We start from the raw sequence: 14,198 nt of genomic DNA, 5'->3' as shown, positions 1-14,198 counted from the left end.
CTTGTTATATTATCCATTGTGTCAAATCTTCATCTGAAAAGTAACTAAAGCTGTCAAATAAATGTAGTGGAGTAGAAAGTACAATATTTCCCTCTGAAATGTAGAAAGTAGCATCACATGGAAATACTCAAGTAAAGTACAAGTACCTCTAAACTGTACTTAAATACAGTACTTAGTTACTTTCCACCACTAATCTGTCCACCATGTCCTAAAATGACCAGCATATAGAGGATAAAACCTTTTAATTTTGTAAACAACAATGTCTTTTCTCTGGGAAAACTTTATTTTCAGACTTTTTACTCCACTAGTGGCAAAAATCTGAGAACAGTGAAGTTGTCTCTCCATCCACTAGTGTCATTTTTTACTGTGTAATGAACATCACAGCCTCACATGGCTGCTAGTGTCTCTACATCCTGTAAGTTTAGTTAATTTCAGGACATTATTATCCATGTTCATCACTCTAACCTGTTTACAGCCCTGAGGATGAACAACGGACTCCTGCAGCAGCATCATTGATCAAACAGACGTTTCCTCTGCACACAGCAACCAATAACAAGCCCTGTGTTTTGCTTGGTCACTCTGCACACTACACTTTCCCCCCCGTCTGACCCATTTCTTTTAGTCAGCACTGACTTGATTTCTCTGCTGATTAAATATTTACCATGCCTCGCAACGCACCGCGAGCTGCAACTTCACACCACAGCGGCGTTAACACCGGCGAGGATTCTGGGTGTTTCCGCAAACTTCCTATAAAGTCCAGAGCTCAGCAAAACGCCGGAGGAAGCACTTCATCATATCTGCTTAGTAAGGCCACTGGGAACGCAGCAGACATGCAAATAATGAAAAATGAGCTTCTACAGTAAATGATTCCTGGTTTAGAGTCACTCTACAGCACAGTTTACTGCTGCTGTTTCCTCTTCTCATCAGAGTTTTTCCACAGAAATTCTCCTCATGCTGTGAGATTTCTTAGTTTTACAATGAAAAGTCAATTAAATACAGACTTTCAGGTGACATAGTGCTCCCCTCTGGCAGCCATATTTGTAGTCCCTTCTGTTTCAGTTCATTTTATTGAGCAGACATGTACATTTATGGGCTGTTTTTTTTTCTCCTGGGGAAAAATTTACCATTAAAGGCAAAGAAGGCAACTGCCTGGGGCCCCAATTACAAGGGCCCCGAACAGCTATAGATTTACTATGATGTTTAGATATGAAACATATTGAATTATGTTATTATTGTAACTCATTATACACCAAAATTACTTACATTCACCTGACAGATACTGGTTATGTTTGCAGATTCTACTCACAAATATAACAATTAAAATATGATGCATTATTATTAATTAAACTATCCAGCATTATATAACATTAAAAGCTCCACCCTGAAGAGACTTAAAGTAAATTTAAGTGCATTATGCTGATGATTCGTCTCTTTCACTCTTCACTGCTCAGTAAAAATTTGAAAGTAGGACTTTTACTGTGTGGTATTAATAATTTAACTTAAGAAAAAGCTTTGAGTACTTCTTCTACCACTGGCAATACCAACATTCCCAGTTAGTGAAAAGGTGAAAATAAAGCAAGAGTTTCTCAGAGGCCTCCAAATCACTAAATCCGCCCCCTGGTGTAGATCAGCTTTGAAGCTGTTATCTGACCACAGCAGAGCCAGCAGCAGCACTATGCATGGTCACTAAACATGTCCTGTAACACAAACTTCACAAGTCTGACCCCCATATCCTGCCCTCGTGTTATGTTCTGAACTAAACAACATGCTGGAGCTCTAGAGTGACTTAAATGGACTTAAATGGACTTGAACGTCTCAGCGGAGGAGATGATTTGGGGTAAGAAATGAGTGTGGTTGCTCAGCTGAGTGTGTGAGTGTGTGTGTGTGTGTGTGTGTGTGTGTGTGTGTTTAGGGTACCGTGGCGAACTCAGGATTAATCCTCGGTAATATGGCTCTTAACAGGCCGAGTTAATCCAGAGCTAACGAGCAGCTGTCAGGCGGACAGCAGGCTCGCAGTCTGCTCGTCTCTACACACATAAAAACAAATTTCATCTGCAATGTTTGGAGGCCTGTTTCCACCAGGAAGAGTTGATGTTAATATGTTGAATGAGACTGTAAAAATGTTCAGATAGTTCAGATAGATCGTCATGAAGCAATGAGTCAGATTTTAGATTTAAGTAAAAAAAAAAGAGATACTAATCTTAATTTTGATTTAGAGACATAAAGGTTGTTGTGATTTTTTCAGCACTTGGGCTCAGTGGAAACAACTTGTGAACTCTGACACATCATCAGCTTTTGAGTTGATGTGTTGAACTTGTTAGCAAACAGTTGTTTATTTCCACATCCAGCAGTTACAGAGCAACATTATCATTCATGTGGAGTCGTGTTTCTGTCCACCTGGTGAATTTAAGTCCAATATTCACTCTCTTTTAGTTCTGTTTTTACTCTCTACCAACTCCTGAGGGAAATATCTGGCTCTTTAGCTGCTAAATGCTCCACTATGTTCACCAGCTAATCTACAGCTAACTGTGTCTGTTTGGTGCTGAGCAGGTAGTGTACAGCGGCTTTTTACAGCTTTTTCTATGAAAACGACGCTATGAGAGCGCTGAGAGTGAACTGAAACAGTAAAAGTTGCAGCCGGACAGATAAACAAAATGAGCTGAAACTCACTATAAAGCTCCGTAAAGCCGAGAGGAGCTGCAGATAATTCTCTGTAGGTTCATCACTATGACATAACATTTAATAAACCAAAACATTTCTTTGATTGTAGTGAGGAAACCACTGATCACAGGTCAGCAAAAACATGATTTGTTGCTGCTGTTCAGACGTTCCATGAATTAAAGGATATGATGATTTTCTATATTTATCTTATTTTCAACAAATCTCATGTTTGGATCCAAAACAAAACAATGAACTGATCTACTAACAAGTATTGTATCCAAAGCCTGATATATCTCATTCCTCTGTGCCGTAGACCTCTGTTCCTTCACCCTGAAGATTACAGTCACGGTAATTTGTTTAGAAACGGCTCCAAAGACTAATAACAGCAATAAGACTGTAACTCTCAAGAGAGAAGTTCCTTGTACGGCAGACAGCACTGAGCATGTGCAGGAGTTACAATCTTATTGCTGTTATTAGTCTTTTGAAACGTTTCTTAACAATTTGACCATAATCTTCAGGGACCTGATGCAGCGGTGTGACTCACTGATGTGTTTTTAATAGTTTTTGGACAACAATGGAGCAATAAGATATATCAGGCTTTAGATACACACATAATACTTGTTAGTAGATCAGTTCATCGTTGCTTTGGATCCAAACATGAGATTTGTTGACATGAAGAAAAATACATTAAAAAATCGCAGATATTACAGTTTTGACAGTTTCGTGCCTCGAGGAGGTGCAGATTTGTATGACCTCAGCTTGTACGTGTCAAATGTGGCGTGCATTTGGCAGCTCGCTCCATTCCGGTTAGGCTCCGCCCACGGTCAGCAGAGGTCAGCAGGTGCAGCAGCTGCTGCTACGTCTGACTGCTAATGCACACAGATTAATACTGAAAATGTCCTGAAATCCTGTGAGCCATCCAGATGTTGTTTATGAGCACGTTAAATGATCCAGAAAGCTGCAGTGAAGCTGAGAAGTCACCTCCTCGTCCACAACACGACACCGAAACCTCATCCTGATTGTTCAAGGAATAAACTCCCTGACTCCGAGTAGTTAAACCGAGAAGCCTGAGTGTTTTCATTTAATCAGCCGAGGACTTACAGGAACTTATGTGCAATGTTGCATGTGTTTCCCGAATCATCTCATCAGGTTTCAGACTGGTTTCCCTCCTTCAGGACAAACAGGTTTCAGTTTTCAGGTAATTTCAATTAACGATGTAAATCAACTCAAAGAGAAATCAGCTGTCACATGTCACAAGGGGTCATAATTTGGTTATCGCAGTGTGGTAATGGAGTCGGGAGGATGGATTCTTTTTGTTGGTGTCGTCAAGGAAACTTTCTTTTCAGTTGCCAACTTCTTTTTAATATAAAATTTGCTAAATTCACACGATTCCTTTGAAAACATTCATGTTTATTTGTTTTGTTTGTCTTCTGATAATGGATGTAGAGCTTTCTGGCTGCTGATATCTATAAAGGTGAAGTTTCAAAAAAACAACATAACTTTTAGCTAGAAAACATGAAGGTCACTAAATGTTGAAATTACCATATTTCCTCTAATAGTGGCCGGTGCCTCAATATGAGAGGGTGCCAGGGCTTTATTGGAAGCAGGCTGATATTAGAGAGAGACCTTTATTTCTAATTCCCTCTGTTTGATAAGTATATTTGTTCATATTTTAGTACGAAGTCTCCTTGTTTTCTGATCCGCTTTCGTTTGCTTTGGTACATTGTTGTTACTGCATTACTGGTAATCCACCGACTCCAACGTGCAGTACAATAATTCTGGCGCTTGAGTTCCACCTGGAACGTTTTGGCAGTGCACCACTTCGCTATAGCACGCGGGTAGCATGCTCATGGATGTATCCTCGCCGGTTTAGCCAAGTTACCCTGGTTACCTGTGCTCATGTAGTGTCGCTGTTTTCATTATTATTAAAATATGCACCATCATCCCCGTATTTAAACAGGCACCAGGAGTTTATCTATCCTTGTTTTTTCTCCGGCCTGTTTTAGGGGCCTTTATCTGTTCGTGTTGACCACATCTCCGGCCATTATCAGAAGCTACTGTCTTTTATTTGATGAAATACGGTAATGACTTCCTGGGAGAACGGAAATCAATCTAAAAATTTATGGATGATTTGGAGAATGTTCAGCAATGTAGAGAACACATAAAGTGCTGTAAGTGTAGTTAATAACACAAAATCAGCAGTCTGATCCTTTAAATAGTCATGACGTCAGAATGTAGCGCGCAGCAGACGCATCATACAGACAGAAAAATAGTCAAGCTACAGTAGCCTGGATGTGCCAATCTGGGATTTTTATTTTAAAGGATGCAGGTCATGTTTCCTATGTTCCTTAAGTGTTGCTGACATGTTGTCAGTATGTTTTTATTCAGTTGTGTAAATAAGTAAATCTGGTTTCATGAAAAGATTAGACACCTCTTGTAGGACAGAATCAGGCTAGCAGTTTCCCCCCGTTTTCATTCTTTACGCTAAGCTAAGCTAACAGGCTGATCTATATTGATCAAGCTTCATATTTACTGCAAGATATGAGAGCGGTATGTCTCGGTATATCTTCTCACCTAAGTATCTCTCAAAATGTCAGACTAACTTAAACTAAGTTTTGTGATTATGATCTCTATTCTATCTCTCTTTTGTCTGAGTCCAAAACCCCAAAATATTCAATTTACTATAATGTAAGACCAAGAAAAGCGGCAAATTCTCACATTTCCGAACGCGGAACCATCATATAATGTGGGGGCGGGGGAGCGGGATCAGGTTGTGGATCTCACCTCGTTTCTCTCTTTCGACAGCAGGATGAAGCCGTTGTTATCGACCAGGAAACAGTTCAGATCCTGAACAGGAAGCAGCAGGAATTAGTGTCTGTTAAGGTTTTTTTTTCAGTGTTGATAGTTGAGCTGTTGGATACTTACAGCACTCTCACAGCTCAGAGGACACACTCCTTCGATGTTTGAACACTGAGAGGAAGACAGAGAAGACGAGGTGGTGAGCTTTGAGAGGCGAGATCATCAACAGGATGTATGACATCATCACAAACAACATAAACAAGCTGAGTCACTCATCGAAGCTGCTTTAAAGTCCAGTTTAAACCAAAACCAGTTCACTGCACACAGGAGGAAATGTTTTTATCAAACAAAGAAAGATGATATCTGTGTATTTTTGTATATGATAATTGTATATTTTTACTAATATAATTATAACAAAAATAATATATTATTAACGAAATTATTGAAAAATGATTATAAATTCAAAAACGATGAATAAACTATGATGTATAATTTTAACACCTTGTACAAAATAACTGTAAAAAGCTTCAAATCCTCACATTTGTGAATCTGCAACCAGCAAATTTTTAGCATTTTTGTTTTTTAAAAAAAAAAAAGATTAAAGTTATTATTTGATTATAATCAATAATTGGTATTTACTTACGTCTGTGTCGCTGGGCTGGAAGCAACAAGAGTCGAGAAAGTTGGAGAGAAAAGAATAATAAATTTCAAAATAAAAATAATTGTATGATTATCATTAAACCACAAATTAATAGAAACATTTAATTACTGTAAAAACATCACAAAAATCATTCTCAATTTCCCAATTTCCTCAGCTTCAAAACAGGACCATGTTTGTGTCCTACCAGGTGTGATCTGTCACCTGAGGAAACTAAAGATGGCATATATGTGTTTCAAAATAAAAGCACACCGTGTGAAAGTAGGATTACTCTCTGACAGTTAAAGCTGAATTAAAGCCCTCTGCACTCAATGTCAAATAACAACATGAGAAATAAAATGATGTAAAAAGACTTTATGCTGTTGAAATCCAAATGTGTCGCTATATCATCTTTTTCAGTTCAGTTTTGTGCTATTTTACAGACAATGCATATAACTCGGGTCGCTTTAAGGATTTAACTTGGTTTAAATGGTCACAGAGAAGTGTGGTCATATTTTCAAAAAACGATTCATCTGCATTAAATAGCACTTTATGACCTCCGACAGCTTCATTTTCCTCAGTTAATGAAACAAATACAACGGGACACATATACAGAAGATAAATATACTTGAATCCAGTTTCAAGGTCTCATTTTTCATTTTATAAACGTCTGAAAGTGTAAATCAGTGGCGACAGGATGTAAATGTGTTCAGCGGATGACTCTGAAGTCACATGAGTTAATGTCATCAGTGAGGCAGTCTTGTGAAAGCATTAATCCAGCCTGTCACAGCTGTCAGCTCATATTAAAAACATTATCTGCAGCATCATCCTCTACAGGACATCTGCACACATTCAGCTGCAGCTCTGCGTCTGTTTCACTGAACTACAGGACACAATCACAAGGTCAAAGACCTGTATAGAGTGTGTTTGTGTGTGTGAGTGTTGGTCCGCCTTACGTCATATGTGGGGACACATTTTGTAACAAGATCAGGGGTTGTATTTATCAAGCTTCCCAGAATACAAAATCACTCGTAAGTGGCCAAAAATTCTCAGAGATGATTTTTTTTCCTTTTAGATCAAAGAGTAAAAGAATTTCACTCACTATCTTGGCCAATATTTAGGAGCTCCAGAGGTGTCCTAACCTGTTAAGAGCAAGCGGTAACCTCTGGGGTTGTAAAATGAAGCCAATGAGGAAGTGCCAAAAACTGCAGTTCCTTGAATGACCACTTGAGGCTTCAAAAGTGAGTCAATCCCCATAGACCCCCATGTTAAAATGTCCAACTTTACAGCAGAAATAAACATGTTTACAGCCTGGTACAAACAACAGTTTTGGTCTCTGTAGCTAATTTCCTCTTTCATGACAACTGTACGGGGGGTGAATATTTTTATAACTCACCCGTTTAAGTTTTATTAAGCTGTAAAGTTATGCATAATGAAGGACATGGCTGCTTTGAGTGACAGGTCCGCCAGCCGCTAAGTGGCTTGTTTCAACCATTCGGCCCGCCTCTTTGCCCATTTTTGATTGGCTGGGAGTTAGGCAGCGTCACGCACTGCCAAGATGGCGACGGCCACTCTTCAGAAACCAACGGGTGATGTCACCTACAACTACATCCATATTTTTATACTGTCTATGGTTAAGAGTTTCCAGGAGACACATTAAGGCAGAGATATTCTTGAAAGTAAGAATAGGACGCTTCATAAATGAGTCTTAAGTCCGACTAAGGTTGGAGTATTTTTAGTTTAACTTAACTTTCAGTGCTGTTCTTAGGAGTGATTCTGAGAAGTTTGATAAATACCCAGGACCCTCAGAGTAGGACTTAAAGGCGCAATATAGGACATCCAGCCACTAGATGTCACATTATAGCACCAGCATCTCAGATCAAAACAACTGTGTGCATCGTTTACTCAATGACATCGGAAAAAAAAGAAAGAAAAAGAAAGAGGCTCCCTAACTGACAGCTCCCGAAACTCAGATCAAACTGTCAAACTAGGCAGTACTGACCAAAGACGGATCAAGATTCTGTTACTGTGTCGACTATTTCTCACCTCAAATGTTTCCAGAAACATATTTTAGTTGCAGTTTAGCTGTTATATGATAAAAGTTTGTGACACAGCCACCATGTTGAAGACGGACGTGGGGAGGAAACGGAGGGATTCGCTGGACAAAGAACAGAGAAGCTCAGATAACAATACACACAGAGGGAGTGTGACTTCATTCTCTGCTCAGGACGCCATTTACTTCACTAGAAAATAATTGTTTGCTGACATCTAGTGAGGCTGAGTGTTGTATATCGCACCTTTAAGACTTATTTATAAAGCGTCCTACTCTTCTCCATTCAGCCTTCACAGAGTACAGGTATCACGATGTTTTCTTTCTTTATAACAGAGGCTGATTCATTTAGATTTAGATTATTGATTGCACCTTTAAATGTCTGAATTTAATGTCTCAGCTTTCCTATAACTGTCAGTATTAGAGAAGAGGCCACTTAAATTAAATTATGAAAACTCATGAAAATGAGAGCGGGGTGAAGAGAACAAGAAATATATTCAGCTTTACTTTGGTCTATTAACTGTCAAATCCCATTGTTTTACTTCTTAATGGGACCTGATTGTCCAACGTTTCCACTTTAATCTTAAGATGAAAAGTCTAAGAGACTTAATGCATATAATTAATTGGATCCATTCCCTAATGAACATAAAGAAACAATGACCTCTGACTCCAGAGGATTATGTACTGACACATTCATTCAACTGACTCCTGTCTGATGACTGACTGCACACCAGGCTGCCTCCATTATTCCGTTATGACGCAGATAATATGATAGCGTCCGCCATTTTGGACTTTCTGTTCCCATAAAGGTCGGCACTGTCGCAGGACTTCAAGACCAAACTGAAAAAGCAAATAGTTTGTGCAGCGTAGATGCAAAATGCTGCGTCATAATCACAATATTAATTTTCTAACCCTGCATCCTCATCTCCAATAGAAGATCAGATAGCAGAGGTGCATACTCGAGGAATTAAGAATTCAGATTTCCAACATTTCCTTTGTTCTTCTCTACAGTATGTTTTTGGACGTCAGCATATTTAAGGTAAAAGCTAAAATTAGTTGAACTCTGGTTGCAAAAACTGATAAAGTTCATGTCCCCGGTTTAAATTGCAGAAACTTAAAGGTATCCTGTGAAGTTTTTAAACCACTAGTAGCACTATGGAGTAATGTTTTTAAGTTAAGGTCAGAGGTTAAGGTCAAACAGTTTGATACTAATCAGCTAAGGTCAAGGTCAACTTTAGCCTCTTGGGCATAAACATATAACAAGGAAACATCCCCAAAAATGACATCAGCATGAGTATGAGTGATTCCTCCGCTCACCTGCTTGGCGATGGCCCAGAACCTTTTTTCCAGCAAATCCAAGGACATCTGCAACCCGATAGCTAAAAATAGAAAACACACACACACAGGCAGCATTAAGACAGACGCAGGACAAGATGGACTGCAGAGGCGGAGCTGAACAGTTTGCTGAGTTTGTGGAGGAAAAAAAAGGGAGGATGACAGGAAATCAATTCAACCCTGAGTTCACCTCTGTTGTGTCCCGATGCTAATGAAGGGATGTAAACACTGATGAGCCTGATGGCGCGTTCGCTCCCTGCAGACTGTGTAATGACACGTTGTTCGGTAATGCACTGTAGCAGCTTTATTACTGCGAGTATCAGAGGGAAGTACACAGCGAGCGTTTAGAGAGATGTTGAACAGTAAATAGTTCAAACCGCTGTGTGAAATCCGATCCGATCCATCACTGCTGGGTTTTAGATTTTACTCACTACTGTCTAACAGACTGTTGGTTAAAACCCCTAACGTGAGCAGCAATAGCATGTTGAAGCAGCATTCATGGGGGTGTAGTGAGAGTTAGGAATATGCTGGAATAATCAACAATGGGGGGAAACATGTAGAACAACACACATAACTACAGCATCCAGCTGCACAACACATGGAAAATATAGATGCACTAATTCAACAAGCTCAATAAAGTTTAACTGCAACACTAAAACGTTGCAGAAGATGTAATGAAACCCTCTTTCAGTCATATTTTTTGGTATCACCCAATATTGAAGACATTCTGGGAGAATGATGGTAAAGTCTTTTGAAGTAGAGTTTGTATTATTGGATATAATGCTAACTGAAAAGAATGACGATTCTGGTGATATATATACACAGTGCTATGCAACAGTTTTAGGCCCTTCAGATGTTTAGATTCTTATCTATAATGCAGCAGCATCAGGGAGGCGTCTGACCATCTGCAGCATGACAACGAGCCCGAACATCCAGTTATAAAGTCATAAAGATCCATCTTCATCAACCAGAAGAACAAGGAGTCCTGCAACAGATGGTCTCTGATCTCAACATCATGGAGTCAGTCTGGGATTAACATGATGAGACAGAGGCAGCTGAGACGCCGAAATCCACAGAAGAAGAAGAACTGTGGCGACATCTCCAAGATGCAGGAACAACTGACCTGCCGAGTACCTGAAACACTGTGAAGAGGAGAACTGCTGCTGATTTAAAGACAGAATATTGATTTACTTTAAGGTTTCTGCTGTTTATTCAACTTTGGATCAAGTTAATTGATAAATAATAACTATTTTATTATGTTTGTAAGCATCCTCACTTTACTTTTAGTGCCTAAAACGTTTGCACAGTACTGAATATTCATTTTTTTTTATTGTTTTTTTGTTTATATGATTTATTTATTGGTATGTTGTTTCTTTTCTTTCTCATCCTAACATTTCTTTCTTCATAAATGTTTCATCACAAAGAATTCTTTTGTTTCTGTTTTTATTCAAGACGACAATAAAAATGTAAAAAAACAAATATCTAGCACCTTTTAGGTACATTAACATACAAAGAGTCACTATGAGAGCAACAAAAAACAGGATCTGCCTGCAGAGATACTAAGATCCAGTCAGAGCTGCTGGTTAGTGACGGCAGCGTTAGAGGCCCAGCGGGGGTCATTCCACCCAGAACATCATAATATCTGCAACCGTGTTTGTCACTACAGTAATGAAAACTCTTCTTCACACAGGTAGTTGGTCTGCACACACACACACACACACACACACACACACACACACACACAGATGAGTGATACGAGGCAACATGTTGAGCCTCTTGTGTACTGGTGTTATTGGAAAAACAGAGCAGTTGTAAAACGTTTTATTTCTGGTCATTTCATGTTATGAGATTTTCACTGACTGCAGATTCTCCTCTGAAGCTGCAGAACAAAAAAAAAACACACCGCTGTCTGCTGAGTTTCACCAAAACAAAGATATTAACTTCATTACCTCGATCAAACGTTTTGAGCCTTTTTATCTTCATCAAAGCCTGAAATGTTAAATTTTCTTTATTGGCAAACATAAAGAATTTGATTTGTCCCTCTGAGATTTGTCTCAACTTGAGGTCAAAACACTGGAAACAATTTTTGTCTAAACAGTGTTGGATGACACCATGACTACAGAGTGTAATCACTCTAAACACACTCTGAAGAGGCGGCCATCTTTCAGTAACCGAACAGAGCTGAGAGCACATTTTATATTCACATTTCAAACAAGATCCTCAATATTACTGAACACAGAAACACAAGACTCTCCTGGATAATATAACAATCCTATAGATTTATATTTAAGCCATCATTTTCAATTATTTGAACTTTGTTTCTGATTTGAAAAAGCTGTAAAAAGCCACTGTACACTACCTGCTCAGCACCAAACAGACACAGTTAGCTGTAGACTAGCTGGTGAACATAGTGGAGCATTTAGCAGCTAAAGAGCCAGATATTTCCCTCAGGAGTTGGTAGAGAGCAAAAACAGAGCTAAAAGAGAGTGAATATTGGACTTACATTCACCAGGTGGACAGAAACACGACTCCACATGAATGATAATGTTGCTCCGTAATTGCTGGATGTGGGAATAAGCAACTGTTTGCTAACAAGTTCAGCATATAAACTTAAAAGCTGATGATGTGTCTTGTTTCTGCTGCAAAAATCAATATAGCAGGTTTTAACGGTTTCACGTTTAAGAGTTCAACACTCGTTATGTGTTGTTCTTGATGTCAAGTGTAGTGAGACATATCTGTTAGTATGGAGAAAAAGGTTAAACAGTCATTTAGGAGTCAAGTTTGAAAGTGGGACACCTCTACAGACTGAAGCACGAGAGGGAAACGATGCGACATGACCTTTGGGTCCTTTAAACTTCTTAAGGCATCGCTCTCCTTCACTCCATTAAAATAGCCTCTGCAGACCCAGTGGTCTGCAGCTTTGCTCTGCTGTTTGATTTCATTTCTGTGTTTTTCTCCTTTCCTGTCAGCAGCGTCCTTATCGCCGCCCTTCAGCGCTGCAGCCGCACTGCTTCTGCTGCAGTCTGCAGAGTCCATGACAGGACAAAAACACGTCCGACACATTTATTCTACTTTTCAGCCTGCAAGTTATTCACGGGAGGGTATTTGCACACTCTCAGGGTTTGCTTTGTGCATGAGGAATTAATGATTAGAAACGAAGAGATCCTGCAGCTGCATTATTAGTCTCAGTGTGAATTTTATTTTAACTTCTCCCACATGATGCGACTGTGTGAGAGTGCTGAAGTCAGATCTTTAAGCTGCAAAACTGAGTGCACCACTGAGAAGGTGTTGTATATTTTATGTCTATTTTCTCTCTGTGTGTGTGTTGTTGTACCTGCAGCTCTCACTGATCTATATTTTCATTTCTACATCACAAGTAGGGTTAGGGTTAGTGGTTAGGGTTAGGAGTTAGGGTTATGGGTTAGGGTTATGGGTTATGGCTTAGGGTTATGGGTTAGGTGTTTGGACTCTGATGTTCTGGTCTCTGTATACAGTATCTGTCTGTTGTCTTGAAATTGACAGCGATGCTAAAAAAGATGAGAGATAAAAGATTTGATAACAGATTTGTTAGCGTTGGAGTCAATCGTATTTTGCCAAACCCGGAGTGACTGAATTTGGCCTGAAATATCTCACAAGTGAAGGAAACACAAGATGCTATTTCTGACAATACAAAATGCTTACATTAGTAAATGAAACAATCACTTTGAGGAGAAACATTAGATACATTTAAGATAAACAGATAATATTCCAGTTAGCAAAAAAAACCAAAAACAATAAAACTTACAGTCAGAAAGTAAAATTGATGGCTGCAGAGGATTAAATCAAGTTTAGGATTATTAGGGATGTTCTGTCTGTGCTCGGTCACATATTGTGTCTCTATATATGCTGCACATAGAATCTGCTTTCTACTTTCATCTTATTCCCTGAGATTCGGGATTAAAGGATAAGGCTGCTGACATTCTACATCTTATTGTCTACCAATCTGATGAGAAGCCTAAAACCAGTAAGGAATTGATCCCAACCACAAGTATTGTCTGTAATATATTTCTTATTCCTCTGTTGTTGTCCAGAAACTATTAAAAACACGTCAGTGAGACACACCGCTGCTCTGGATGACATGTTCCTTCATCACCATGAATACACACATCGTCCTGCTGCCAGAAATACTCACTAGATCACCAAATGTGGATTCATCCGCTGCTGAAAATAGTCCCCAACAAATGCACCACTCATTCCTGTTTGAGTAACATTCACTAAAAACTACAGTACTGAGCTGTTTTAGGAACTGATGAGCACAGACAGAGAAGGGAAGTCAGAAGTATTGAGAGACATGTTGGTTTTGGTCTCATCATGGGATTTGTTTGGCCTGGTTCCAGACTTCTGAACCAGAGATCCAAATAGATCTAGTGTTGTGCTCTGTGGGGACTGCATTTTGTGCCAAAGTCATAAAAATGCAAGTGTAGATGAGGTTGACTGATGCAGCTGCACAGGTTGTTCACTTAACGGAGAAACGCAGCAGCTCCTCACTTTGAGCTGGATGTTGGGCTGGCGTTAAACATGTTGTACTACTCACCACTAAAAACATCTATAAATAGTTTCTCAGCAATAAAAAAAATCTCAGAGATCCTGGTGATTCTGGAAAGATCAACTGATCAGTAACTTAATGTGTTTGCTGGCGGTGTTGCTGTTGGTAGTCAGCATGACTGAGTAGACTGG

General features: G+C 39.3%; 1 protein-coding gene across 1 annotated transcript in view; it reads right to left on the bottom strand.

Moving 5' to 3' along the window:
* Positions 1–14,198, bottom strand: part of LOC137183651 (voltage-dependent calcium channel subunit alpha-2/delta-4-like) — an 85,929-nt gene that overhangs the window by 13,696 nt on the left and 58,035 nt on the right. The window contains exons 28-31 of the mRNA XM_067590844.1: positions 9,465–9,526; positions 6,104–6,118; positions 5,587–5,631; positions 5,446–5,508 (exon numbers count right to left, since the gene is read on the bottom strand). Coding sequence (XP_067446945.1) covers positions 5,446–5,508; positions 5,587–5,631; positions 6,104–6,118; positions 9,465–9,526 — 185 coding nt within the window. The remainder of the gene's footprint in view (positions 1–5,445; positions 5,509–5,586; positions 5,632–6,103; positions 6,119–9,464; positions 9,527–14,198) is intronic.

The sequence above is a fragment of the Thunnus thynnus genome, chromosome 5 (assembly GCF_963924715.1).
Source record: "Thunnus thynnus chromosome 5, fThuThy2.1, whole genome shotgun sequence".
NCBI classification, from domain to species: domain Eukaryota; kingdom Metazoa; phylum Chordata; class Actinopteri; order Scombriformes; family Scombridae; genus Thunnus; species Thunnus thynnus.
This window is presented reverse-complemented; position numbering and strand designations above follow the sequence as displayed.